The sequence below is a fragment of the Actinia tenebrosa genome, unplaced genomic scaffold, assembly GCF_029948245.1.
Source record: "Actinia tenebrosa isolate PJP-AT-01 unplaced genomic scaffold, QUT_ActTen_1.0 PGA_scaffold1__47_contigs__length_23844297, whole genome shotgun sequence".
Classification (NCBI taxonomy): Eukaryota; Metazoa; Cnidaria; class Anthozoa; order Actiniaria; family Actiniidae; genus Actinia; species Actinia tenebrosa.
Window position 1 is genome coordinate 15,258,747 of NW_028292578.1, and position 27,909 is coordinate 15,286,655.

Here is a 27,909-nt window from a genome sequence, read left to right on the forward strand (position 1 = left end):
TTTTATATTTTTCAGTGTCAGTTTCAAATACTAAGGTAAAGTACACGTTATTTTCTGTATATTTTATTTATTTCGGATAAAAACGTTTTCACAATATATATTGAAAAATTTTACAGCACATTTCTGGACTCTTTCGCCATTTGTTTATATCTTCACATCTCACACTTCCCTGCTGGTAAGCTCTTCCTATTTTGCCGTTTTTCTTCTTTGCCGATTTGTGACAGCAGGCTGCGGCATCGCGTGACCCTTGCGTGACAATCAGTACCAAGCTTGTAGTGGCCATTACTTTCCACCGTTCAAATGGGTTACAACATCAAGAAGTTTCGTCTGCAAGTTTCCAGTTCTATCCAAAGATTTAGTCGTGAAAGCCTAAGACCACAAATTCTTAAATCAAAAAATTAAACATGCTAAAAAAAGACAAATGTGTAGACACAATGTATTCATATACAGGTAATAATTTTATCACCGTAGGTACGAAAGATAGTAGACTGACGTTTCGGACGTTACTTCTTTGTCGGAGTCAATCAATCATAAGGAATCATTACCTTTTCTTTAGAGGAACTCTTAATCATTGATTTGTTTTCATCTTCGATTTTGATCCTTTTGCCAACCTTACAACCTGTTGAATATTATAACATGTAATACATAGAAGCAGGGGTATCTGCAAAGCAGGGTCGTTAGATAACTCGACTAAACTAAGAAATTGGAAAAATATAGGTAGAGTAACCCTAGCGGTAGGATTTCCTGCACTCCTCGTATAAAAGAGGCCCTAAAATCTACAAAATGCTTATCACTAAAATGCTTATCATAGGGATAATCATATAAAAACGGAAAAAAATTATGAAAGACTTTCAGAACAGTTTTTTTTTGGCATTCATGACTATGGATATTTATATTCATATTAATAGTTTGCTACATCGAATTTCTCGTGGAAACTGATATTGCACGCATCGCAAAGCAATCGAAAGTGAAATCGAGTGAAATGTTCGTGTCAGAAATGTTTAAAAAATACACTTAATTCACATGAGTTACCAGTGGTTTACCTCATGTGGGATCAGAGCAAATATCTGACATCAAGAAAACACTTACTTAGTTCAGATTCAGGTTCTGATCTTTTCTTTGTTCGAAGTACGTCAAAGTATGTATTTGGTACTTCTACAAAAAGGGGAAAGAAAGTTGAGCTTTAATTACAGAAAAAAAAATGCTGATTTATCTATTCTCTAAAATGTTAAAACTCCCTCTTTTGCCTCCTAACAGTTCCCGCCGCCTCACTCCCCGCGGAACAGAAACAAGAAAAAAAATAACTAGACTGAGTTTGGATAAAAAGTCGATTTAGTCTCAAAGTGATTTGTTTATGCACATACCTTGGCCTGTTATCTCCTTATACGCCTTAAAGAATTTGACTTTATCATCACTATCGCGAACATATCTGGAAAAATCTGAAAGTAGAATTTTAAAAACATCTTCGATAATCTATACCAATAAAAAAGAGATAGATTCTTATGAGAAGTGGAGTAAGGTGCGAAACGTTAAATGATCCTATAATGATGAGAAAATACGAGATACTGGGCTGTTTTTTTTGCGATATACAAATGAAGGCAAATATAATATGACGATGGGGCTGTCAAAATTGTGTGAAAGATTTCGACAGCGTTGCTAAGCTACCCCACACCTGCGTGACAAATATAACATCCTACATTGGCAAAGTCTATTTTCCCCCTCAGTTTATAATAGTACCAAAGGAAAATAGACGCTGCTAGCAGGGAATCACTAACAAAAATAACTAATGACTTACCAAGAAAGAGACCGTACATGGAACTGTTTTGTGTAAATAAAGGTGTCAGGCCATGTAACAGACTCTGTAAATCATTACTCTGACAAAACAAAAAGAAACGAAAAAGATGGCAAGATTAGTGTATAACTAGGTAGATGGCAGGTTAGAAGGAATTTGGCTATAAAGAAAATTGTCAAATAATGTTCAGTCTACTGTATTTTACCTCTTTGTATTTTGTCAGAACTCGAGTGAACTTTTTGTAGTTTTCTTCACTGAGCGCTTTTCGAACCTGAGATCATACAATTCATGATCATTGGTAACTCTAATTTCTATTTTGCACCTCATATTTTGGCACCGAAGTTTCATTAATTCATGTGGGATTCCTGTGGATATGTCAGTAAACTCTAAGCACGAAAGGCGCGCGTAATACGTATGTTGTCAGGAAAATGTGGTCAAGTCCTCACTGCTCCATTGTAGTCATCAGTTCACAAATTTGCAGATGATTGTCAATCATACCTTCACGATATACTCTTTCGCTGCTTGTACTTTTTGAACTTTTGGATCCACTGTTTTCTAAATATATGCAGTAGGTAAACAAACAGAAATATAAAATTTGCCATTCATGGTTTATGACTTGACAGACATAGCTAGAGGAAATGGTAACCGCTGTTCGATCCTTTTAAAAAATGTGCAGAAACTAACCTCACTAGCCTTATCTTCAAGGTTTTCTGTTTTCTGCTTCACGATCTGAAATTTTTACCATAAGAAAAAAAACGGGGATTAGTTTCTTCTCGACAAGCTAGAAGTAGATTAGGGAATCAGCCACAGTGGAATGGCGTTCAAGTTTGATTCCTGGACTTGCTGACGATACGCAATTATATCTGTCCTTCAAATCAAACCGAACTCTAATGTTAGTAAAGTCCATGCTGTTTGTGCTATAGAGAAATGTGTGTAAGACCGTGAAAGACATGGATGATCATAGAAAAACGAAAACTGAGTGATGAAAAAACTACATTTATTTTATCACGTCTTTATTACCACAACAGGTGTAAAAGGGAAATCTGGCAATAGACCAAGTACTTTAGATACAGGAAGGCGACGTGCACGAACGAGGAGGGCAAAGACAAGAAATAGCTGTCTCACTTAGACCAGAGGAAACAAAGACTTGTTGTCTTTACAAACCTTGAGTACTTTTTTTGTTTTTTGACGCTGATTGATGTCTAGTTTACCAACAATTGAAGCAGACCACGTTGTTAATGACTGAAATAAAAAAAGATTAAAATATTCACGTTTAAAGTAAAAATTAAAAATAGGTGGGTTCGGTGTGGGTAAGTGAGACAGAAGGAGGGGGGTAGGTGGGGAGGGAGGGAGGGAAAATGCAAACCTACCTTAGAATGCTCTGGTACCGTTGCTTTAGATTGTTGACGTACCTAGATAAGAGGATATACAAATTAATAATAATAATAATAATAATAATAATAATGGTAATGATGATGACAATGATGATGATAATGATGATAGTGATGGTAATGATGGTCAATGATGATATAATGATGATGATTATAATTTGAAAACAAGGCTTTAACCAGCAAACCCATAACGGGAAAATCCTTTAATCACTAATAGTCTTACTTCAGAAGTGGCGAGAGAATCCAATAAACTGTTTCTTGTTCGTTTCGTCGGCATAGTGCAGACTGCATTGTCATCGTATTCCACTGATAAACGAGGTAACAACTCTATAACATATAAAGCAATCAAGGGTTAGCTTCAATAATTGTTTAACAAATGAATGGCTATTAATGGGCCATCTCTTAGCTACTACCATATTTCAGTATAGCAAAAAATAAATAGCTTGCTAGCCGGGTAGTTTCCACTTTCCGCAAATATAACATTTTCAAGGAACGAAAGTTACTTGCTTATTAGCTGCTGAGGAATAGAACTCTTTACCTCGGGAGTAATGTTTTCCCATTTCAGACCACGTGTCATTGTCTTGAGAATAAGATTATTTGCTTGAGTTTCATCTATATTCATGCACATGTTTCAAGGTTAGGATACCTTCACTCCTTGTCTTAGACTTTGTTGTCAGAGAGAGATTTTCACTTCCATCAGATTGTTGCAGCTGCGATGGTCTTGGAGTAAACTGAAAGGCAGTTTCTTCACTGCAGCAAGATGATGTAGCACTAGTTATGACAGGTTCTTCCGTTGCGAGTGGGCACTCCTTAATAGCATGCTTGTTCTTCATGAACTTCTTATCAACCTATTTCAGAATGGAATTTAGGAATTGTTGGTCAGTCAGAGCGATTCCCCCCCCCCCCCCCCCCCCAAACTCTGGAACAAGAGCTTACCATCCAACACATTTCCTGATAATCTTAAGGTACAGTAATACAGGCAACAAAAACGTGCAAGCACTACTTGACAACATTGCTGCGTTGCAAGTTCATAAGAAACGAGGCTCATATTATACCACACCAGTGCGCTCAACAATTTTGCATTATTATGCGAAGCAGAAACTCTCTCTACTCGTCTTAATTTTAGTAAGTCATGTGATATGTGACGTCACAACACTAAAATCGTTGGGGTGAATGACAAGGCACGTGACTACAATCCTGTCACGTTTCGTGGTCACAGCTTGTACTGCAGCAGACGAATTGGCACATGGGACACCTTAGGTGTGGGGCCACCAGATACAGGCGTGTAGGGCCACTGCAGGTAAGGGTTCACCAGACGTGGGGCCACCAGAAGTAAGGGGCCATCAGACGTGGGGCCACCAGAGGTAAGGGGCCATCAGACGTGGGGCCACCAGAGGTAAGGGTTCACCAGACGTGGGGCCACCAGAGGTAAGGGGCCATCAGGCGTGGGGCCACCAGACGTTGGTGTAACCTGCCAAGGCTAGCTAAATTACTTTCTAAACTAACAAATTTAGATCTATATTCACCAGTTTGTCAGCATTTCTAAAAAACTGAATAAGCTCTCTTTGAACGTGACCAAATTCTTTGAAGATTTTCACATGTGGTCGAACCCATGAAGGAAGTTGCTTAAGGGCATCCGGGTACGTAAACCTGATGTCACATAACAAAATGGCACCATAATCCTGCTTATGACGTATGACTCTACCAATAGCTTGATTGACAGCTCGGGAAGCCTGTTGACGGTACCATTCACGGCCAGACAGACCCTAAGAGAGAGATCACAAATCACTAAAAACTGAGCAAAACCTAGATACAATTAACGTAATTCAAAGGATTTGCCTGATAGGTTTCTTAGAGGGAAAGAAACCTAGTGGAATTAAGATCTTTGGAAATCCAGCTTACCTTGAAAGCTGCTTTATTTTTCCGTAACATTTCATCTAGAAACTCCATCTTTAATTTAACCTGCAATAAATAATAAAGATAAATATCCTGGCTGAGTATTTTCTTAAGGAAACAATTGGTTTAGGGGCTACACAGCAGAGTTTTGAATTGGGAAGTGAGATGAAGGGGGATCAGTTTACAATCCCAAAATATGAAAAATATTGTGAGAGGAGAGGAGTGGAAGCCTGCACAAGTTGATCCACTCCTTTGCAATGGTCCCTACAATATACTAAGGAAACTCAATACTATTGATAATCAAGACCTGATGTCACCTATGCTGGTCCTTTACTAACCTTTGGATCCATTTTAGGTGGGAAAGGGAGTCCAGTTATCACCACTGCACGTCCATTAATATCTGCAAAGTCCAGCCCCTCGCTTACCTATTGAATGTCACAAATATACATGGAAGTGTGAAGGGGATTCCAGAAACATTTAGTTAGAAGAGTTAATTTATCAGTACTAAAATGTATTGGAATTTGAAAGAAAATTATATAATAACGGATTTGAATCTTTTAGTTAAATACCTTTCCTCTGCAGACAGCAAAGAACGTTGCTCCATTGAGATCAGGGTCCTTGATTTTCGAATAAAACTCTTCCATCACCTTTTTAATAGCAATTGACATGATGTAGAGCAAGGATTGATGGATTGCAAGCATTCCCAAGAGAGTTTAAAGACAAAAGCATGGTGGTCATTGTGGTGCCGTTAACAATGGAAGAATTCGAACTAACCTGAACAAAATCCCCCTTTCCTTTTGGTTCAGCAACCATTGGTTTATGTTGAGCGATGCGAGCCCATATACCTGTACCCTGATCAATAAAATGGACTTCATAATGTATCTTCAGCTGTCGTTTTTTTTAATCATAGGCTGCTAAGCAATTATTTATTTAAAAGGATTGATGTCCTTAACTTTAGATAGATTGTGATGCAGGGAAAATGAGAGCTACGTGTACACACTATTCGGAACCACAGGAAATAGATCAGTATTTGTGAAAAGTGACTTTACATGAAACGATCTTTGGCGCAACTTGTTGCATGTAACTTAGCGCGCGCCGCAACACAAATTGATGGCAACAATGTTGTGAGTTTTGGAGGTCCATCAAAAACCTCGACCTGTGAAACAAGTCCTGCTGAAAACTTTAAAGACAAGTCACACTGTGACAATGAAGGAAATGTAGGTGAGTATTTTGGTTGGTTCATGCGCTGTGAATCGTTCCAAGATTGTCATCAATTCATCCTACTATAGGCCCTTTGCAGCTAAGCAATCACGTGCTGATTAATTCACTGAGAGCAAATGAATGAACATCTTGATTCCCATGGGTGAAATGTACTGGTGAGCAAACACACTTTCTACAACCTGTTTCGAGAGATCGTAAAAAGACTGCATTTCGTAACACGCTGGTTGAACATTGTTTCATCCAGTTCTTTACAAGTAATTAAAAAGAATCACCAAGTTAAAATAGAAACAAAAATTTTGCTCTCCAGTACAGACACATGACCGTTAGTTGCAAAGGGCCAATTAATGATAACAACAAATATTTTTGTTTTGCGGACTTACCTGCCAGTGTTCCAAGCACTTGTTCATGACAGGATAGGATGGAAAGAACACCAGAAGACCATTTGGAACAGTGCGTGCAAAATTAGCTTTAAAAGAATTACCAAGACCAATGCATTAAAAAATACATAACTCAGGTTTTACCTTCCTAAAGCTACAACCAACTATGGAACTTGTAATTTTATGATTTATCTTTTCAAATTGTTTATTTGTTGAATGTACTTTACTTCCAGCACAGCAAGCAAGTTTTTTATTTCTTTTATAAAATACAAATTACAATACCCGTTATTTTAGATAGGAATGACGCAACGGGAAGTTGCTCTCATAAAGCACGCGCTCCAAACCAATCAGAACGCGACATTCATAACAGTTATTTTATAAATATACTTGAATACTAAACATACCAATAGTATTCCCTAGGCCAGTCATGTATTCTACTGTAGACCTGAGAGTGGAAAAGAAAAACAAATTGACATGTGTGATTCCAGTTTTGTACGTTATATGGTGTTAGTGCATACCAACCTGAACTCAAATGAAGAATTTAAGGTGGCACCATCAGGAGCCTTTGTTACCACGCCAACCCATACTTGATGTTTCTTGATTACGTGAGGGTTTTCAAGACAGATAGGAAATGGTCTGTAAATCACAAAAGGTAACCTAACTTACACAACATTTCAAGAAGGAAAATTACAGGTTCCCTGTGACTCATCCATGCAGTTTACTTTATAAATCCATGCACTTCCATTACAACCATTTGTCTTCCCACACTCCCATTTATCCTTCTATCCATTCATCAATATTAATATTATTATTTATTTAAACAATTTTAACATATTAACTCTCTGTGTTGCTCCAAGAGCTAAGCTCATCAGGGGAGATTACATCCATTTACCTAGCTTACATCTTTCAATGCATTTAAACCCTCCACGCAGCCAGACATCTGCCTTATTCATTGCTTTGTTTGTTTGTGTGTCATATGCATAAAGGGCCATAAAGGGGGTTCAAGAATCCGATAGAAATCAAACCCCTTAAAAAAATTATAAACCCCGTTTTTAGGCCCTATAAATATCGAAGCCCCTAGCTAGCCAATTCGGTACCTCTTTCTATTTTTGGTTTAGCAATTTCTTTTTTCGAAACTCCACACCCCAAAACCCTAGAGATGCGCATACTTGCATACTGTACATACTTACATTTGTAACTCAGCAGTAAAGGATTTTAGAGGGGACAATGTCCCACTAGTTAAGATGACATTGCGCACACCGTGTGATATAAGATCTTTCATCGCATGACCAGGACTAAAGCACCAGTAACTGAGAGTACGCCCTGGAAAGAAAACAAATGAATAAATCTATTTAATAATGTAATGGGCAGAAAGACTAGTTACAACACTCCTGACAGAACGAATTTGAATTTAGAAGTTAATTTTTAAAGGAAGAAAAACCAGAGAACCCAGAGAAAAAACCTTCAAAAAATAAGTCGGAAAGAACCAACAAACAACTCTACTCACATACCACAGGGGATAGCTTCAACCTGGGGTTGTATTAGTGAGAGGTAGTGCATTATTAGCAACACAATCTGACATATATTCTCCAACTAAATATAGTTTTATTAAGACATTGGCAAAACACATGCATGTATGCAAGTAATGGAGTAATATCCATCAATATATGCCTTGAAGTAAGGAATCAAGGACCAAGAATAGAGTATTAAGTTAGATCTCTTTTCTACTATACCTCTTTTTTCAACACTGGATCCTGTTGTCCAAATATCTAGGTTCTTTTGTTTCTTTTTGGAATCAGGCTCCAGCTTTACATAAACCTGAAAAGTTAAAAATTTAGAAAACCACATTATAATATGTAATTATTCAATGTAATGGATCCTTAAACAACCTCTTGGCTGATCTGTAGGGTGTGGCCTACCAGTGTAGATCAACTTGGAATTTAGTGCACCAGGGGAGTTAAGTTTTTCAGGAGGAAAACTGGAGTACATGAAGACAAATCCTCAAATCAATGGAAAGAGAGACCCAACAAACTATACCCACGTGGAACCCAAGACTTCAAAGACCCATAGGAAGCAAGCGTACTACCAAAATCACTGAACTGTGGAATAGGCGACAGTCACGCCTACTTTAGTATGATTGACCCACCCATTTTTATGGATAAATTCCAAACATTCCACGTATAGTCTTTAGTATGCTGACATTTTGGCTCACTTTCGATCACATACTCATGGAATGTTTGGGATTTATCAATGAAAATGGGTGGTTCAATCATACTAAAGTGGGCGTGATGGCGTGATTATCATAAGAAAACTCGAGCCTGTTCCACAGTTTTGGTGGGTTTTTTTTGGTACTTACTACTGCTACACCCCCTTGATTTCCCTGTTTCAAGGTTTCAAGGTTTCAAGGTTTTTTTATTTCCCAGAATGAGAATTTTATACTTTACACCACTATTTTAAAAACATTAACTGGGAGGAGCAGAAGAAAACAACCCAAAAGGGTTAAGAGAATATTTCTGCACCTTGAAACTATATAATACTTTCAAAGAAAGTAATACAACAATGGGTGCAGAAATTATTGACTTCAATTTATAATTCACAAAATGTTGATTTATTTTGTGTGGTGATATCTGTTTATGATGAATACCTTGTAAGTCTTCTCCACTCCAGCTTGGTCATTCTCACTATCTTTTGAAGATCCTGAAACCGGCTCTCGAAAAATTGTCTTGAATGCAAATAGATGGCAATATGTTAGACTTTGAATATAAGTACTGGTGGTGTCCAGTTACAGTAAACATCATTACTATAACTGCAATTCTTTGGAAATAAGCAAGAGATTGGCGCGAGTTACTCCATTTTACAGTTCTGGTTTGTGATCACTCATAATACTTCCAAGTCGAGGTTGGAGTTGACACACGTGATAAACTATAGTTTTGCAATGTGCAGCAACTCCAACTCCGACTTGGAACTATTATTCATGGTCACTGAATGGAACTGTAAAAAGAGTATTGGCAAAAATCATCTTGCCATTTGAGAAAGCATGTCAAGATTAGCAAGTCTATCAAATATGAACATGTTAACCAGAATTTTTGGCTGTATTTCCATAAATTTAAGATTAGTCCATTGTCTGTATGGAAAGATATAACCTTATGACCACTATTATATATACACTTGATTGCAGAAAGGTTGTAGTATACATTTATAGAAATACCTAATTTATTCAGTATATTTAATGATATGCAAAACAGAAAACTCGCTTTATTTATTATTTGTTTCATTCAATGAATGTCAAAATATTTTTTCTTGTGTTTTACATCCTACAGATTATAAATCAATTGGTTTTGAGGGTTAAAAAAGTAAAATTGCAATATGCATCTCATTAGGTATTTGTATAAATTAATGTATAAATGTATACTACATCGTTTCTGCAATCGAGTATATATATATATATATATTTATATATATGTGTTGCTGTTAATGATCATTAATGTTTAACCCTACTTGTAATGCATCTGCAAATTTTGACAAAGCAAAATGCTTTCCTCTCAGGCCTTTGTCATCTAGAAACAACAAATGTAAAGCTAGTCAACTGAATCCTTGATTAAAAAACTAGGTTTTTGGGACATTTAATAATGTATTTTCTCTATGGAAGAGCATGGAGTTCTAACCCATTTCAGGGCATCGTTTACTCACAGATTGAGAACTACAGAAAACAGACTGAAAAAAACATCAAATCAAGGCATAGACATAAGAAACTCTAACCATACCAAGAGCAGCAAAAAGGGATGGCGATAGAACTAACAAACTTCACCCAAGCATATACATACTGTACCAAGTCTGGAGATTACACGGGAGACCCCAGAGGTGAGTGCACTTCTGCTGCACCACCTATGGTTCCCAAGCAAAAAAGTCAATGGTTCCAGTTCCAGTATTGAAATCAAAGTTACATTTATACTTGCCATTAGCAAGAAGTGAATCGATTTTTTGTAGAACGTCCAGAACTTGTCCCTTAGTACTTGATTTGATACCAACCTTTGCCAAAAGATCTATCATAAAACTGTAGGAAGATAGTTATCAATAAAAAAAACATTGTTAAGAATTTATAAACTATTTAGGTAAATCAGGAATGGTAAGGGCCTTTTGCTTGAAAGCTGGCGATTCTGGGTTTTAGAGCTCCTTAGTATTTATTCCAGATTCTGGTTTCCAGGTTTTAGGCTATTAAATTTCTAACCTAGATTTTACCTTGCAGGAAAGGCCTGTCCACCATCTTTGGAGAGAGGAATTTTTTCTATTTCTTCTTCAAATTTGCTGAGTAATGCTTTAAAAGAAGATAATTATTAAATTATATATATATTAATTATTAATATAAAGTAATGTGGAATGGTAGAGTACGTGAGTATCCGGTTTCATCAGCCTTGTGGTTCTTTCTCGTTGTTTGCGTCCGATCATTCACATCGCTTATTATCTTCTCCATTTACTCGTGTATATTTCTCTACAATGTCTTACAAAGCCTCAAAACGTAAGACATGTACTAGTACCTGCCCTGGTTGTAAACTATCAACTGCTTTACATAATTATAATAATATTAATTTTAATAATATTATAATATTTTATATGCCCAAAATTAATGTTTCTTGGAACACCCTGAAAAAATGATGTTTTTGCTTGCTTGCTTGCCTCTTCCAGCAACCACAATGCAGCTCCATTGGACTACTAGTCGTAAATAATAGACATATTGTTTAGAGATAAATAATGATTCATTCACCAGTAGCTTTGGCACTATGCTGTTGGCCGACATCAAGCAACACTGCGCCACTCTATGTCTCTTTACTTATAAACTTATAAACACATTTCGTATACCTTTTAATGTCTTTACATCTTCTATCTCTATATCAGATGTGTCTGAGAAAAACGATTAAATGTATATTAAATTATATGTAAAACATCTGCCAAAACACAGCTTTGAATACTTTAAGTATCAAGTTACCCTTATGAAATAAGGACATATGAATTATTCCATGAATATTTGTACATACTTCCTTCATCCATATCTAAGTTATCTGTTTGGTTTGCTAGGAATTCCATACAAAGCTCTACGTCCTGGATGCAAGATGCAATATCAAACGAAGTGAGGTCAAATGAAACTGTATCCTCACAAATCTTTTCCTGAAATCGATAGTGAAAATCAATTTTAGTAGCAGTCTTAGTATAGGGTACTGGGGTATAATTATTGAAGATGAATTAATAATGAAAAGTATGTTCCTGATGGGAAATCAACTCATGGCCTTCCAATTATTCTTATCAGATGCTCTACCAATGAACTACAGGAGACTCTAGTAAGCTACAGTAATGGCCAATACTAGGTTGTTTATTTTTATTTATTTATCCAACTTTGACACTCTGAGGTGGACAGAAAGCCTTACAGGTTGAGGACCCAATTACGAGACACTTGATACAGTCTAACCATTTTACAATCTATTTTCACAGCTGTTCTCCTTTAACGTCTGCTATCTTGTCTTCAATGAATTAAACAATCAATCAATCATTTCTTTGTCTTAATCCCTTCTGTAGCATTCATGATGTCATTCATGATGTCATTCATGGTTTTTCTTACCACATTATGAGCCTCATCAAAAATAACAATGCTTCCAGAAATGTCAAGATTATGAGCTTTACGAGACTGAAATAAAAGGAACATTTCCACATTTATTCTTATTGCTTTCGAATTTACCAAAAGCTTTGATTCTGGCAGGTAAACCCTTACAATGATAATCACATACTTTATTACAGGTGACTAGGCAGTATGTGTTGGTCAACAATCACCGGAGGCCAACACACGGTCAACACTGGACCAACCATTGGCTGACATGATGATGATGATGGTGGTGGTGGTGATGATGATGATGGATGATGGTAGTGGTGCTGATGATGGTGATGACAGCAACGGTGATAGTGGTGATGATGATGATGATGGTGATAATAATAAAATAATATTAATATGATAATAAAGCACCTATCCAGGTCTGCTCTAGAAAGCTTTTACTACTTTAAAAAATACCTTTGGATCAAGCATATAATTATAAGGCATGAATACAATTTCAGCATTTGTCTTTAGCTCTCTGGCCATGTAATAAGGACAGACTCTGTAGAAGGGTAGTAATGAATATTAGCATATACCAACTTGTGTACTTCCTAAGAACGTGCGAGCTCATTGGTTAATTGGAGGTGAATATTATACTCGCGTCTTGGTAAATATTCCCCGATATTCACTTTGCCTTTGGCGAATAATTGCTAAGTATATTCTAAAATTAGATGATTTCATCATTAATCAAATTAAAATGATGCAATTTCATATTCTTCTGACTTCAAAAACTTCTAGTGCTTTGGTCATTGTCAGGAAAACCAGAAACAGTCCAAATCCAAAATACCACACTTATAGAAGTCAAGTCAAGTCCACATGAGTTACATGCTTAGTCTGGTTATGGAGTAGTTCTTGTATGACTGTGAAAAGCTCGCTGCACAAACGAGGTCATGACAAGGCAAGGGATACACTAGATCAATCACATCAAGCAAGAATTTACTGTCCATCCAATCAAATACCCAAAATACGGCATGAAAATGGCGTGGACAAAGTCATCGAAAGGATCATGGAACTGCCAGACTATCACATTGCACAAGAAGAAACTAGCCAATCAGCTTACTTGTGCTTTTGTCCAAGTTTAACAAGATCTTCAATATCCAGGATGCTTGAGGTGAAATCAGGATTGGATTTGTTTACTAGGAACAAACAAAGAATGGAATGAATGAATAAAAAATGGTAAGAAATGGGAAAAAAAGAATATATGTCCTCATACCTTCTAAATTATTATAAAATGGACAAGTTCTGGCTGTAACTTTTGCTCTACACATGTGAACCTAAAAGATATAGTCAATCAACAGTTAGTGCTTGACTTGGCACAGGGTTAAGATAATGGCTGGTCAGCTGTCAGACACAATCACTGGCCAAATAAATTCAAGCTTGTTCATACCTAATTTCTCGATCAAAATGTCACTGGTAAAAATGACAAGTAAGGCAAAGATGTAACTAGACTAGTTCCAATTCTGGCCAGACATCGTTCAATAAACAGCTCTTACCCAGTATTTTAAGCCCTGTGGTAATATATTTGGCCCAAGGGAAATCGTAAAACAGGGAGCTATAGATGCTCGGTGGGGAAGAGGCATGCAAAACCTGAACAAACGCAGGAAAGCAGAAATAAGACCCATGTGCATCACAAGGGATTGTTCAAAGTAGGTGCTGCACATAAAGTAGCTAGACACCTTAGCAGAGTTGTTTTCTTGTTTTAACACATCAGGATGAATACAAAGCTGTTCTCTTGAGCCAATAATACTGACTCTGGGTCTGAAAAATAGAATAATTTAAAATCAAGATTTAAAGTAACTGAACATTCAAGAATGATATTTACAGACAAAACACCTAATACCATAATTCCACTGAGTTATATTCGTTTAATGGATGCACATGAGAAGACACATAAATACTGAACAGATGTAACTCAAACGAAGGACCTTATTCTCAAGAGAATCACACATGGTCTGGAATGGGAAAACATTACCAAACTACTGCTGGATTGAGAGGTGTTGCCAGATTTTTGGGAAGCATGGGTGGCGTAGCGGTGAGAGCACTTGCCTCTCACCAATGTGACCCAGGTTTGAGTCCCGACGAGCTCGGTGTTGTATGTGAGTTGTGTTGTTTGTTGGTTCTCTCCTGTGCTTCAAGGGTTTTCCAGGTTCTCCAGCTTTCCTCCCTCCTGCAAAAATCAACTTCTAAATTCCAATTGGAATCCAGTGGAAGAAGAGCCACTCTGTGGAATCCACTGTTAATCCCATTATTATTTATTATCATATTTATTCTAAGCACCTGTAAGTTGTGGACTTTAATTCTTGAATTGCTTGACATAACTGGGAGTGGGTTCTTGAAGCGTAAATGATTTTAGGAACCTCAAAACATGAACCACCTGAAAATGAAAATGAAAGTTAACATTTACTTAACACTGTAATATATTTAAAGCATGGGCAATAAAGATTAATCATGCACCATTACTCATTCTCTATTAGGAAGCTTGGGGTGCTAATGCACTGCTTCTCACCAATGCTACCCAGGTTTGAGCCCTGCCACAATGGGTGTTGTATTGTGAGTAGAGTTACAAGTTTGTTGGTTCTAATCTGTGCTTTGAGGGTCTTTCCTCTGAATTCTCCAGTTTTTCCTTCCTCCACAAAAATCAACTTCTTTAACTAAATTCTAATTCAATCTATCGGCTGTCTTATAGGTTGGGTTTTAAAACCTGTTAGGCATTATACCATACACCCAGGATTGGTAAATGCATTACATTTTACATTAGATTTCCTATTAGGCCAAACAAAATAAGTGTGTTTCCTGTTGCATGAGAAAAATAATTGGGGTCAGTAGGTCGGAATTGTTTTTTCTTTTACTGATACAACAGTGGAAATTATCTTACTGGGAACCCTGTGGTGCATTTGAGAATGAAAGAATATTATGGTTGGCAAAAATCGGCAAGAATATAAGGGTCGGTTGCACAACATGAAACACACTTATTTTTTTGTTTGGCCTTATAAGATAAGACTTGCCAAAAGCAGGATATTATTTTACCTGTGTTACCACAACTTTCATCCCAAGTCCCTGCAGCATTTTGCAGCTGGTTGCTTAAGTTCTCCTTAAATGTTTCACCTTCTTTGATATTGGAACACGTTCTCTGGCCTAACTGCATGCTGGCAACAAATGTAGTCCTCCACGATAGAGTTGCACATAGTAAACAAAGGGTTTTGCCAGTTCCAGTTGGGCTCTCCAAAATACCATTTTCTCTCTAGATTGACAAAACCATATGTTATTTTATAAACATATAGGGTTGATATAAGTGTGATAAAGCCATGAATAAAAGCTATATCAGAGAAGTCTTGGGTAAGCCATGAAGGCACCAGGCCAAGTAATCCCATGTTTTGGGTAAAATGTATGCAGCTACAGCACTGCTACAAATTTTATGTACCCTTTTGAACCTGATGAAAGCAGCTCTATTATGGACCATATAACAAAATTGCAAGGAGGGGGGAGGGGTGGGGAGAAGAAGCAAGGTCAAAATCTCCCTACGTCTTCTCTAGACACTAACACTAGTCCACTACTCCAGATGGGACTAGTAAATCTTTGCTCCTGGCTAAGGAAAATTATAACTCACTATTCCATAGGCTAGTAGAATTTTTGAATTAATTATTGGGCTTGCAGATTTATACTTTGCTGGGCTACTACATTTATAGACTTACTAGTCCATTACTTAGTATCTGAAAAAATAGTTTTGAGCACTACTTATTCTTGGGGTGCATGTTATGTCATACCTGCCATGCTGGTTGATGATATAACAAAGCATTCCTTATTAGCTTCTCTTGTTAGATCAACCAACATGGTGGCGGTTTCATTGTTATTTATATATCAAGGGATTCTCAAGGGGTCGTATAACAAGGATCCCCTCTGCAGTACATTAGTAACACACCTATAATTGGGTTAATACAGTTGAGTTATGGGGGGTAGCTATAATAAGAACCAAAATCCTTATGAAGGATGTATTTTTATGAGGTAGTTGAGTTTGAAGCATGATTTCTAAATGAGTAGAACTGACAAAGACTGATTCTATAAAGGTAAAGGATCAAATCTGAAGGGCTTATTTTTTGGAAGAAGATTCAAGTAGCTGTTTGTAGGCTACATGTGTCGTAGTTTATCTTTCATAACCCTTTTTTTTTTTGATGGGCTATCAAAAATCTCGGTTAAATAACATTAAAAAATCGAAGAAGCATATTATCGGAATATATTAAAACTAGTTTAAATGAAGAACAATAAGATAAACATAAGCTTATAAGCTTACTTCTTGAAGACATTGAATGACTTTCTCCATGTACGCTAGCTGACAATCATAAGGCTGGAATGGAAAATCCACGTCGACATTCCTGATGCTATTCGTGGTCATGATGGATCTTTCGTAATAGAAGAAAATGGAGGGTATTTTTTCATCGCACAACTTCTACACTTTCAATGTCTTACAAGCTTCCCGCCACTTCTTGGTGATTTCATTGTCAGTTTTGACTGACTCGCTTGTGGGATGGGATACCTGTGGTAGTATTTCTTCGTTATGTTCTTTGCGCTGTGATTGGCTGGTTTTCCCTGACACAGGGAACCCGTTATCAATCCTAAATTCACCTGCCTAAAGGAAACCTTTCTTTCTAGGTTTACCAGAGGGCCTTTAGGGACCATTCATATTTTTAACGGGAAGAGAAGGGAGGGGTAGTGGGATTTGCTTGGTTTTGACCCAGAAAACGAATCTTACCCCCCATTAGTTGTTCCATAAGAATGGCCCCTTTCTTATTTTCCATTGTTTATATCGTTTTTCATTCTTAGATCCACCCCAATTACCTTAGACCTATTTTCCCCCACAGACAAGTACATTCCCATGCACAACTGTTAAGCAAAGAAGTGATACTCTAGGAATAACAGGTGGACTGAAATAGTAAAACCTCACACCCAAGGTTAAGACGTTTACAGTATTTAGAAGAGAAATGACAGGGGAGGAGTGTTAGTCTTCTTCAGTCTTCATTGTAACAGGTCCTAGATTCACTGCACCATCCTTTGAGAGAATCTGGAATAAGCCAATGTGCACAAGCATGAATCTCTAGCACAAAGCATGATGGGAAACAAAGTAATCAATAGAAAGTAGAAATCAATAATTATCAGAAAAAAATTGGTTATTTTCGTCTGTTGAAATACAGTTTCATCAAAAATGAAGGAAAAATTGTCAAAGGGATTTTTAGAGGAGCTGAAAAACTGTACACTGCAAGTACTTGGTTTCCCATCATGCTTTGTGCAAGAGATTCGTGCTCCTGCACATTGGCTATTGAAACTAATGGCTACCATAAGAAAATACAAAACGTGAAAAAGTTTGTTGAATAACATATAATTATCAAATTTATATGAAAAATTGTTGATAATACAATGAAAATAAATTCAGGACTTAGATCAATAATATTTAATCAAAGTACGGTTTATGTACTTTCAATTTAATATGTCCAATCCATTTTTAAGACAATCATTTAACTACACAGAATGTTTTGCATTCTATAAATACCAATTGGAATGTATGACTGAAAACAGTCCAACACTTTCTATGCTAAGCAAATACACTTCAACAATGGAAAAACTATCAAAATAGTTCAATGTAACGTGACATAAATGGATAGAGAGATTTCAACTGCTTCACTGAAGACATTGTTATCCTTGGTGTAATCTCATCTTTCTTTCCTTGGCCAAAGAGCTCACTTTTTTTACATGCTTGAAGTGTGCATCCAGTTGTTCTTTCCTTTTCTTAAAGAAGGCGTCACGATTCAAACCATACTTCTCCATCTTTTGTTGGTGATTTTCTTCTTGCATCTTTTTTTGCAGATTTAATATCTCATCCAGAGTATTCCTTTTTTGCTCAACATTTGAATTCTTCTCATGCACACGCTCCTTTAAGCTCTGAAGATAGCTCTTCCTGTTCTCCATTGAGGTCTCCATCTTTTTCTGGATCTTTTCTTCTGTGATCTTGCAGTTTTGTTCTGTTATCTCTTGAGCATTGTGCAGCACCTCCATTGTCTTCTTCTTTTGGGCATCAAATTTCTCTCTCTGGGCTTTCCTCATTGACTCGGTCTTTACAAGACTTTGCATCATCTTCTGGTTAAGCTTCTCTTCTGCAATTTTAGACTGTATCTCCACCATCACCTGATTGTTAGCCTTCACTTCCTTGATGTGTTCATCTTTTGCTGTGAGACGATCTTGTAAGGCTTTGTCAAGAGCATTTTTGTTCTCTTCATAGATCTCCATCTTTTGCTTGTGCTTTTCCTCAGCAACCTTGCTTTGAAGGTCTGCAAGTGCCTTAACATGTTTGGTGTGCTGGTTTCTGGCTGCCAACCGTGCTTTTTTTTGAAGGTCACGTTTCTAAGAAATAAAAAAAGGCAAAAGATGATGTAATGATAACCAAATTCATTCAACACATGAACTGTTTTCCCCTTTTTCAGTATTTTCAATGTCACAGGATATGACTTATTTAGAGAGCCCCACTGTTAATCAGCATGCTCAATTTTTGCTTGCCTAGAACTTTGCTTGATGTGCAGCACCCTTTTTTGATTTGGCCCTCTTCTTTCCTTGCACCACCCTCTCTTTTTCCTTTTTGTCTTGGCCCTCAGGCAGAAATATTTATAAGAGAGCTTTGGTGCTACTCCTCATGAAGGCTCCAGATACTTAAAATACAGAGTTTGTGGAACAACAAAGCAAAGACTAGAGATATAGCAACTGAATCTTAATTGCCTCTCCCAGAAAAGAATTTGGATTTCATATGGGTGTGATTTAAAATTGCTGACAATTCAACACCCAGATGTTGAATACCTAACACAGTTTAATCCAATATTATTATTATTATTAATCTTACATTAATAAACTTAAGATTATAGTAATACTGCGATATGAAGAGTACAAATAAACTATACAAATAGTATAACTATTTCAGCTGTCTATTTTGTGATCATTTCATTTTTTTCCCGACGTATTTGTACATTAAGAATAATATGGATCATATCCTGGTTATGCATAAGCGATAACATAATAAACATAACAAACCTTTTTTCTTATTTCAGCTTCAAGTTGTTTACGGCTGAGATATTCTCTGCTGACATTTTTATCTCCCCTTAGTGGAGAAAAATTCGGCTGACGAGCATTCTCGACAACTGGTTTAAACCACATCTCAAATGCCACCGGCCTCGGAATTTTTTCTATAAAAATAAAACAGAACCAATAGATTATGAGATCAGATTTTTAAAAGCTTTTCCTTTTTATTTCCAAACAGAAGTTACCTGGTGTTTGACGTTGAGTATCGGCCATTCTTGCAACCTACAACTTGTGATGAGAAGCGAGCAGCTTTACAAGAATATTTTTTGTGAACAAAAAAGGTTTTCTAAGGACGGAATCACTAGTATGTAGGATTTTGCGGAGTTTTATTCGATAGATCAGCCTTTCTAAAATCAAATTTTAGCTCTGTTCGTAACGAAGATAACGATGCAAAATTCTCTTCAAAACTTTCCCCGCGTAACACGAGAGCATGACGTTGCGTCGCGCCTTCAAATACCAACAGAACCGAACACGTGATAAGCAAACGTGAATTTTGATTGGCTGTTTCAGCAAGAAGGCTGGAATTTAATGCATCTCTAAAGGGAATGTAAGTACATGCACTATAAAAGGGGAAGGGCATATCTTTGTTTCTCGGCCCCACATAAATGTTAATTTTTAGCGATGTATTTTAAATCTATATTCACTAAACTGCGCTACACATTCCTTGATTACTAGTACATTTTGTATACATCTCTGAGTCTTCTATTTCCAAAGAATGAGAAACGAGCCAATAACGACAATCTAAAGGAGGGGGAGTCCACTGCATGAAATAGCGATAAAGGATGGATCAACGGGGATTCTGGTTCCAGGAATCTTCAACTTTTTACCTTCATTTACGAAAGCTATAAATAGACATAGTTTCCGGCCTCGTTCCCATTTCTTTATATTGGCAGCTGCCAGGTGTGTGCTTCAATGAATGACATTATCTACTGACTTCTTGCCTTTGAAAAAATTTTGTGCTCCAAAACATGTATTAACTGGCTGTTCCAGGCTATTTATATTATTAATAATATTATTTCGAGAGAAACTATACCGGCTGAACGCAGGCTATTCCAGGCCGGTAGACAAGAGGGGACAAGCCAAATGGCTATATGCCTACGTCATCGCTCTTTTAAGTTAAAATCGTAAGTTCAAGCTGAATAAGATAAAATTAACGGATTGATTAAAGCAGATACTGAATATTTGCCAACGTTTCAGTCCTTCATCAGGGATCAGGGCTAGTATCAGTTGAAGACTGAGGAGAAATGATACACGTAACGCAGGTAACGCTTTATGTTTGCGTACGTATCGTGGATGGCGTGACGGTTAAGGAAGCTGATCACGTTGCTATACCAACTATTTATTATAAATATAGCAGCTTAGCCAATCAGAAGCAAGAAAGACCAGAATGCCGCTTTTAAAACACAAAGAGAACGCTATGAGAGATCAGAGTCCGATTTGAAAGCACTGAAAAGGGACCAGTGATTGTCTATATTTTTTTGATCCAATTCTGTATTATGAGTACCGATATAGACAGTCACATTACCAAGAAATATGAAATTAAGAAACGACTGGGAAAAGGAGTAAGTTAACAAAAATTATACTTCTTCGAAACCAATAACACTTTTACCCGCCATTTTGAGCAACTCACCGATATTTAATGTTCTCAATATAGCGAATTTGTTTGTGTTTTTAGGCATATGGAATCGTCTGGAAAGCTGTAGATCGCAAAACTGGCGAAGTTGTCGCCGTTAAGAAGATTTTTGATGCATTTAGGAATCAAACAGACGCACAGGTACGGTAAATCTGTCAAGTTGATTCACTAAAGTTTGTGGTTTTTTCCGATCCGCGTCTTCGAAATATTCTGTTTATAATTCATTGTCGTTCTTCGCGATTTGAGTCTTATTTTATTTGAATTGCAGAGAACTTTTCGAGAAATCTGTTTCCTTCAGGTGAGTAATATAAAATTTGCGTTAAAAGAAATTATTTTATTTGTGAATTAGGCCGAAGTAAAATTCTAATGCTGTGAGCGTAACACACTGTATTCAGATTCCTAATCATCATTATAAATAAACCAATAAGCTTATGTTTTTATATGCTTATATTTTAGGAATTTGGCGACCACGAAAATGTAGTCAAACTTATGAATGTCATCAAAGCTGATAATGACAAAGACATTTATCTGGTTTTTGAATATATGGGTAAGTGAGATAATTTTGCTTTAAAATACTTTTGAAGCGTTCAATATTTTTTGGCTAGTTAAGCTGGTAAGCTTCATTACGTATTGAAATATTTTCTGTTTGTGTGTAGGTGCCATACGTAATGTGTATATTTTGATTGGCTGAGACAATGAAGAACTCGCTTTCTAACTCTAAAATATCTATTCGTGATTTGTGACCATGTGCCTGAGGGACATAAACCGGACATAACAGATTTCGCAATATAAAAAAAAAGCCTACTAATGATATTTTTAAAAAATTAGCCCTGTAAGGTACTAGAGATATTAAACTTTGGACATAATAAGTTATATACCTGTTGGAATTGATTTCAATGGATTGTCTGTTTCTCTATATATTTACGTAACAATCTCTAACTGTTGTGTTAGAGGTGACGTCATTATCAGGTATCATCATTTTTCCAGAACGTTCATTTCGTAGTTCCGCTGGTACGATAAAAATATTTAAAATACTGCTTTAAAGCAACTACCTAAGATAATAAATTCTAAGACCTTTTTAGGAATATCGATGTAGCCTTGTAGGTTGTGTAAAGGCTGTTTAAACTTGCGGTAGATATAATACCTTCTATGTTCTATGTTTATGAAGTCAGGCAAATAATGAGAAGTGTTAATTATTGAAAAAGAATCAGAAAGTTGACCTTAGCTCACCATGTTGCTCATTGGTAGAGCGTCTGACTAGAATGTGTGTTTCAAGAAAATATTTATAGCCCACTAGGAGGAAATTGGAAATTCTCAAGGGGTGGGGGGGTCAGAGGAAAAACAAAATTACAAGGTTTATATGGAAGGAAATTGGAAATTCCAGAGGGGTAAGGGACCTTTTTTAAAATTTCCTCCATGGTGGGGTATAAAATTTTTCTAGGCCCACACAAAATGGTCATGGTTTTGAATCACATCTTGAGATCAGGTTTTTTGAGTTTGTTGTTTAACACTTCTCATTACGTATTTCATTTCATTATTTGTATGTCTATTTTCACACTTGTCTTCTCTGTTTAAAATAAAAATTAACATAACTTTGTCTACAGACACTGATTTACATAATGTGATAAAGAAAGGAAACATACTTAAAGATATCCACAAGCGATATATAATGTATCAGGTAGGTACTACTGATAGATTATACTACTATGAGCATTTTATCAGAGGTTTAAAACAAAAGAAATATTGATGAAAGCACAAAGCTGTAGTAGCATCCTCTCTGCAAGCATTTCCCTGTGTTTCTCTCCCTTTCTCCCTTTATAGGAGCCTGGAAATGAAGAAGCAAAAACTAGCATGAGGGGGGAGGGAATGAGGGATATTTTTCCTTGCTTGGGCCCAGTACCCAGTAATAGAGAACAGAGTTAAGAGTTGCCTGCAGAGGAGGCTAAAAGCCGTAGATTGGTTGCTTTTCAGCAGCACCCCCAATGAAAAATGAAGCAAAAATTTTTTGATCTGGCTTTTCAAATTCATTTTCATTCATTCTGTTCAATTTTGCTATCAACACCATGAACACACATTACAATGAGATGGGCTTATAACTTGAGAGCTTTCATTTAACTGCAAGAATATTTTCTTACAGTGAGGCCAAAAATATTTCTTCCATTATCCAAGCATTAAATTAAAAATCAATATGTAAAATTATTTTAGACTGATTGTGCTGATAAATTGTTTTTCCCCTCAGCTTCTCAAAGCAATTAAATTTCTTCATTCTGGGAATGTTATTCATAGAGATATGAAGGTAAGATAAAAACTCCTTTTTAATGTTTTCTTTTGTAATATATTCCAAATTCTTGAACATTCTTTACTAAAAATATGTTTTTCTTTAATAGCCAAGTAATCTACTTCTAGATGCTGAATGTTTTGTTAAGGTATGTGATGAAGTATGAACTTGAAAGTTAATTTGTGTACGGATATCCTTGACATGTACAATTAAAATAAATGTCATAACTTCTCCATGTTAACAAAATTACATTTTGTGAATTTGTATTTATTTTCATTTTTTTTTACTCTCCAGATTTGTGATTTTGGACTAGCACGTTCTGTTACAAATGTAACTCAAGAACAAGGAGATCCCAGTTTGACTGACTATGTTGCAACCAGATGGTATCGCGCACCTGAAATACTCTTAGCTTCTACTAGGTATGTTTGCCAAACAATCCCAGGGGATTTCTGGTATTAGTTGTTTTTTTTAACTTTGTGATCTTTGTCTATTTTCAGATATACTAAAGGAGTAGACATGTGGTCAATAGGATGCATTTTAGGAGAATTATTGCTTGGCAAGTATTTAATGATGTTCAATTCTTATCACAGTGCAATTAATCTAACCAGGGCCACTTAGACAAGAGAACCAATTGAAATCTAGAATGAAAACAATGCATTCCAACTTTAGGTAGTCTAGCCAATCAGTAACCTATACTGTAAGAGAATGGTAATTTGAGACTGATATTACGCGTAAACAACTTCATTGCCATCACCATTTTCTCATGGGAATTAAAAATATATCTTTGGCAGCTCCACTATCCAAAGTTGGAATGTATTAGTTTTTCGTTTTATTCAACAATAATTGGTTCTCGCTGTCTAGGTGGCCCCGGTTATAGTAGTCAACACTGTAAAATTAATGTCAATCTTTTATAGTCTGCATTTCTTTCTGTACGTGTCAGCATCCTAATTTGTCAGCATTCTAATGATGATTGTGAGAAAGAAAATCATCAAAAGAATGCCAGCACATGGAAAAAGTAATGCAAACTAAAAACTTGCTGTTTGTGGGTGGAGTTGTAGAATTTCTAAATGCTTGAACGTGACATGTTTTTCTGGCCTGGAAACTGGCCAGAACATGATGATCCTTAGTATTTTTTAATGTAGTTTTTATTATACTAATTATGAAAATTAGGAGTATCTTATGTTGTAATCAACTCAATTATTGCAGGAAAACCATTATTCCCTGGAAGTTCTACCTTAAACCAGATCGAGAGGATTATGGCATCAATTTCACCCCCAACAAGACAAGGTAAGGATATATATTTGACCCTCAGCACAAAAACCCAGCTTAACAAAATTGGCGCTGCAATGCATTTCAAGTACCTGACTTTGATAAGTATAAGACTATTTTCAGGTTTCCTAACACCAAATTACCATCAATTGTTTATATTTATCGATCCTTACTTTTGACCAGTGATGTTAAGCCAGAAATGAGATATAACTGAGCTAAAGCTACTTTGGCTTGTAATCCTGATTGGTGACTGCAGACTAGCAGTTTTTATCTAATATTTTTGATGTGCATTTATTTTCCAGATGTGGATAGTATCAAGTCCCATTACAGTTCTTCTATCTTAGACCGAATGGCTTGTAAGCCAAAGAAGAGTTTAGAAGACTTGCTTCCAACAACTCCTCCAGATGCAATCGATCTTCTTAAACGTTTGTTACATTTCAATCCAGACAAACGATTGACAGCAGAACAAGCTCTGTCTCATCCTTATGTAGCTAAATTTCATAACCCAGATGAGGAACCATCACTTGATTATGACATTGTTCCCCCATTGGATGATGATGTGCAACTCAGTGTTGAGGAATACAGAATTAAGCTTTATGAGGTACACAAACATGAATCTGCAAATTTATGGCCCAAGAAATTCTCTCTTTTTCATAGACCCGACTCCTGTATTAAGCTGTACTATCTAAGCACACCTTTATGCCAGACACCTTTTTTGGTCCATCGGTGTCCATATTATAGAGGCTTAAAATTTGAACTTCATTCGAAATTTGAAATTCCAGTTATAATGTCAAGTTATAATTTGACATTTGAGACAAATCAATTTTCAATGGTTCTAAGCTATTATTTATGAATAATCAATTGGATACTAAGGTGTACAGAGTTGCTTCATGTATGGGATCAAGTTTGTTTAATGTTTCCAGCTGACAAAAGTTAAGGAAACTAACTAGTTTAATCTTTATGTGTTATGTACAACAGAGCATTGTGCAGAAAAAGACAAACATTAGAAGACAAAGAAGAGAATTGCTTCAGAAGGAGTTGAAAGAACAAAGACAGGTAACTCAAGCTGCAGCAAATGCTGCCAAGTCACAAAAAGAACAAGCACCCTGTAGAGCGAGTGAACCACTTAAACCAGTAGAGAACCAAGCCGCAAACATTGCAGCTGCTCACAATAATACAGATGTAAGTAGTCAAGCAATGAAGTCACCACCAGCTAAACAAGAACCTAGTAAAATAGTTGCATTTGGTAGAACTACGTCTACAACACCCCCAAGAGCAACATCAAGGAATCTACATGTTAGAAGATACAGCCTTGAAAATGATAATGTAAGTGTGTGACTGTAATGTTATGCTCTACATTTTTCATTTAAAACCTTTTCTGAGTTCGATAAAGAGATAGCATTGTGGTCTAGCTTTGGTACAAATAACACTTTAAAAGGTGTGATAAACAAAAGATATTTGTACTCAAGCTAGACCACAATGTATCATGTTTATATCAAACTCAGAAAAGGTCAATGCACCAACTCATTTGTTTATTACATCGTTAATAAAAATGTCTTTTTTTACCACATAGGTAATGTCTGGTTCTAAGCCTCAAGCAGCAGGAAGGTCTAGACCAATCTCAGCACAGATTAAGCCGAGGAATACTATAATTACAAGAGCAAGCAGCACTGATGGCCTTCACATTACCAGTGCTCGCTTGGTATGTATCAGTTTACTAAACGTCATTTTTTAGCTCCATGAATATATTAGTTTTACTTCAGAAACTCATTAATAGACCTCTTCGGCTTGGGGTAATGTTTTCCCATTTCAGACCATGTGTCATTCCCTTGAGAACAAGATTCTTTGTTTGAGCTGTATCCATATTCATGTGTCTTCTCATGTGCAACCGAACACAAACCTTAAACAAAGAAATGATACTCTAGAAAATGGCATGAGATCTGAAATGGGAAAACATTATGTCAGAGCCCAAGAGAAACTTGACTTAACATCCATCCAACATAAAAAATTCCTTAGTCTTCTCGTTACATGTAATATCTAGTTTAGTGCTTCCAAGTTAACATTCTTATAATGGCATCCAATTTCAGATTCCTGCACAAAGACCATCTTCAGCCAAACCACCCTACAGACCAACAAGAAAACAAGTCCAAAACCCAATCCAACAATCAACATTTGGAAGCTACACTCAAACACATGGTGTTATTTCAAAAAGTTCTTTGCATGCTTTGCATTCAAGGATATTTTAAATGTTTTATAATTATTGATAAATTAAATATTGGTAGTTAGGAAATTATTTAAAGTATTCCATGGCTAGGTATTCAGCTTTGGTGATTTTATTTTGGAGCAGCGGCAAGTTCAGAAGTAAGGACAGTCCCAAGGCAATGGCCATTTATGACTGCACCTCGAATTGCTGCTGAGTATACTATAAATATACAAAACTTTTATCAAACTAATTAGCTTGTACTATTTAATTTTCTATCAAGGAAATGTTCCTATCATGAGAAAAAAAATGCTGTACAGGGTACAATATTATATAGATTAGAGACAAACTTTTGTATTATAAATATGTTTTAAATATACATCAATAAAACCTAGTCTTCAAGTACAACAACTTTGCAAGTCATAGCTAGCTAGATAGGAAGTACATCCAGAAGTTTCTTGAACTTTAGGAATAGCTTTTTATAACTTGTGAATATCAAATGTATTTGATGATCCTTATGTTTGTACCATACATGATAAGTACCATACGACTAGAGCCTGACAATCAAATCTGAATTTTGAGATTTCAACCTTGGCCTTTTGGCAGCCATAAAAGTGAATTTTTTCAGAGTCTATGTGAATTTGCATGTTTCATTGGTCAGCTGTCAGAACAATTCATTGTAAGAACGATTCATTAGCCTCCTATAATACACGTCTGCATACGAGGGTAGTGAAATATCAAGACCAAGTGTATTATTATTTAGGATTAGGAAATATTATATTATTGCATTTTTATAAATAATTTAAATCTTAGCAAAGAGATTTTAGATTTCTTTATTGTAAATATTATAGTTTGCCTACATGCAGATGAAAATAAAAGCTAATCAACACTACTTTGCAGTGTATATTTAGTAGTAATGCTATATTAATATATATGGTTGGCATATGCTGCTAATACGTCGTCTTTCACTGCTGTGAGTCCAATGGGTTGGGTCTCTGGTTCGAGCCCTGTGGTCGAGTTGAGTTTGTTGAAAATAAATAAAATAAATTCCCTCCTATTAATTCAACAAGGAAACAGCTTTTGGTGAAATAAGAAAAT

At 36.2% G+C, this 27,909-nt stretch overlaps 3 protein-coding genes across 3 annotated transcripts; 1 reads left to right on the forward strand and 2 right to left on the reverse strand.

The window, feature by feature from the left end:
- Positions 1-57: 57 nt before the first annotated feature.
- On the reverse strand, positions 58-16,816 carry LOC116293627 (regulator of telomere elongation helicase 1). Its single transcript, XM_031701081.2, has 36 exons — positions 16,604-16,816; positions 15,343-15,556; positions 14,593-14,689; positions 13,992-14,073; positions 13,529-13,589; positions 13,376-13,451; positions 12,733-12,817; positions 12,289-12,354; positions 11,711-11,840; positions 11,535-11,576; positions 10,917-10,992; positions 10,634-10,731; positions 10,176-10,234; positions 9,322-9,399; positions 8,411-8,495; positions 7,868-8,000; positions 7,200-7,313; positions 7,082-7,122; positions 6,681-6,766; positions 5,854-5,931; positions 5,649-5,726; positions 5,418-5,504; positions 5,086-5,145; positions 4,710-4,949; positions 3,830-4,031; positions 3,407-3,510; positions 3,163-3,204; positions 2,957-3,034; positions 2,477-2,521; positions 2,291-2,347; positions 1,998-2,063; positions 1,796-1,874; positions 1,365-1,439; positions 1,090-1,155; positions 546-619; positions 58-369 (listed from the first exon to the last, which is right to left on the reverse strand). The coding sequence occupies exons 1-36, from the start codon at positions 16,703-16,705 to the stop codon at positions 283-285; spliced, it is 3,243 nt and encodes a 1,080-aa protein (XP_031556941.2). The 5' UTR covers positions 16,706-16,816; the 3' UTR covers positions 58-282.
- Positions 16,817-17,843: 1,027 nt separating this feature from the next.
- On the reverse strand, positions 17,844-19,833 carry LOC116293618 (uncharacterized). The gene is made up of 3 exons (XM_031701071.1): positions 19,617-19,833; positions 19,384-19,535; positions 17,844-18,705 (listed from the first exon to the last, which is right to left on the reverse strand). The coding sequence occupies exons 1-3, from the start codon at positions 19,642-19,644 to the stop codon at positions 18,001-18,003; spliced, it is 885 nt and encodes a 294-aa protein (XP_031556931.1). The 5' UTR covers positions 19,645-19,833; the 3' UTR covers positions 17,844-18,000.
- Positions 19,834-20,850: 1,017 nt separating this feature from the next.
- Positions 20,851-27,703, forward strand: LOC116293614 (extracellular signal-regulated kinase 2). The gene is made up of 14 exons (XM_031701066.2): positions 20,851-20,993; positions 21,107-21,205; positions 21,333-21,362; positions 21,521-21,611; positions 22,669-22,742; positions 23,304-23,360; positions 23,452-23,490; positions 23,637-23,761; positions 23,840-23,898; positions 24,549-24,629; positions 24,914-25,212; positions 25,590-25,937; positions 26,185-26,313; positions 26,699-27,703. The coding sequence occupies exons 1-14, from the start codon at positions 20,928-20,930 to the stop codon at positions 26,855-26,857; spliced, it is 1,656 nt and encodes a 551-aa protein (XP_031556926.2). The 5' UTR covers positions 20,851-20,927; the 3' UTR covers positions 26,858-27,703.
- The last annotated feature ends 206 nt before the right edge of the window (positions 27,704-27,909 follow it).

Excerpts from the sequence above, each read along its gene's own strand:
- LOC116293627 (XM_031701081.2), bottom strand. The coding sequence starts at position 16,705 with ATGACCACGAATAGCATCAGGAATGTCGACGTGGATTTTCCATTCCAG. Across the intron at positions 13,452-13,528 it reads ATTTTATAATAATTTAGAAG|TAAACAAATCCAATCCTGAT; the intron begins GTATGAGGACAT and ends GTTTGTTCCTAG. Across the intron at positions 7,123-7,199 it reads AATTCTTCATTTGAGTTCAG|GTCTACAGTAGAATACATGA; the intron begins GTTGGTATGCAC and ends TTCCACTCTCAG.
- LOC116293618 (XM_031701071.1), bottom strand. The coding sequence starts at position 19,644 with ATGGCCGATACTCAACGTCAAACACCAG. Across the intron at positions 19,536-19,616 it reads TACTCAACGTCAAACACCAG|AAAAAATTCCGAGGCCGGTG; the intron begins GTAACTTCTGTT and ends TTATTTTTATAG. Across the intron at positions 18,706-19,383 it reads AAGCTGAAATAAGAAAAAAG|AAACGTGACCTTCAAAAAAA; the intron begins GTTTGTTATGTT and ends TTTATTTCTTAG.
- LOC116293614 (XM_031701066.2), top strand. The coding sequence starts at position 20,928 with ATGAGTACCGATATAGACAGTCACATTACCAAGAAATATGAAATTAAG. Across the intron at positions 21,612-22,668 it reads TCTGGTTTTTGAATATATGG|ACACTGATTTACATAATGTG; the intron begins GTAAGTGAGATA and ends CTTTGTCTACAG. Across the intron at positions 26,314-26,698 it reads ACATTACCAGTGCTCGCTTG|ATTCCTGCACAAAGACCATC; the intron begins GTATGTATCAGT and ends ATCCAATTTCAG.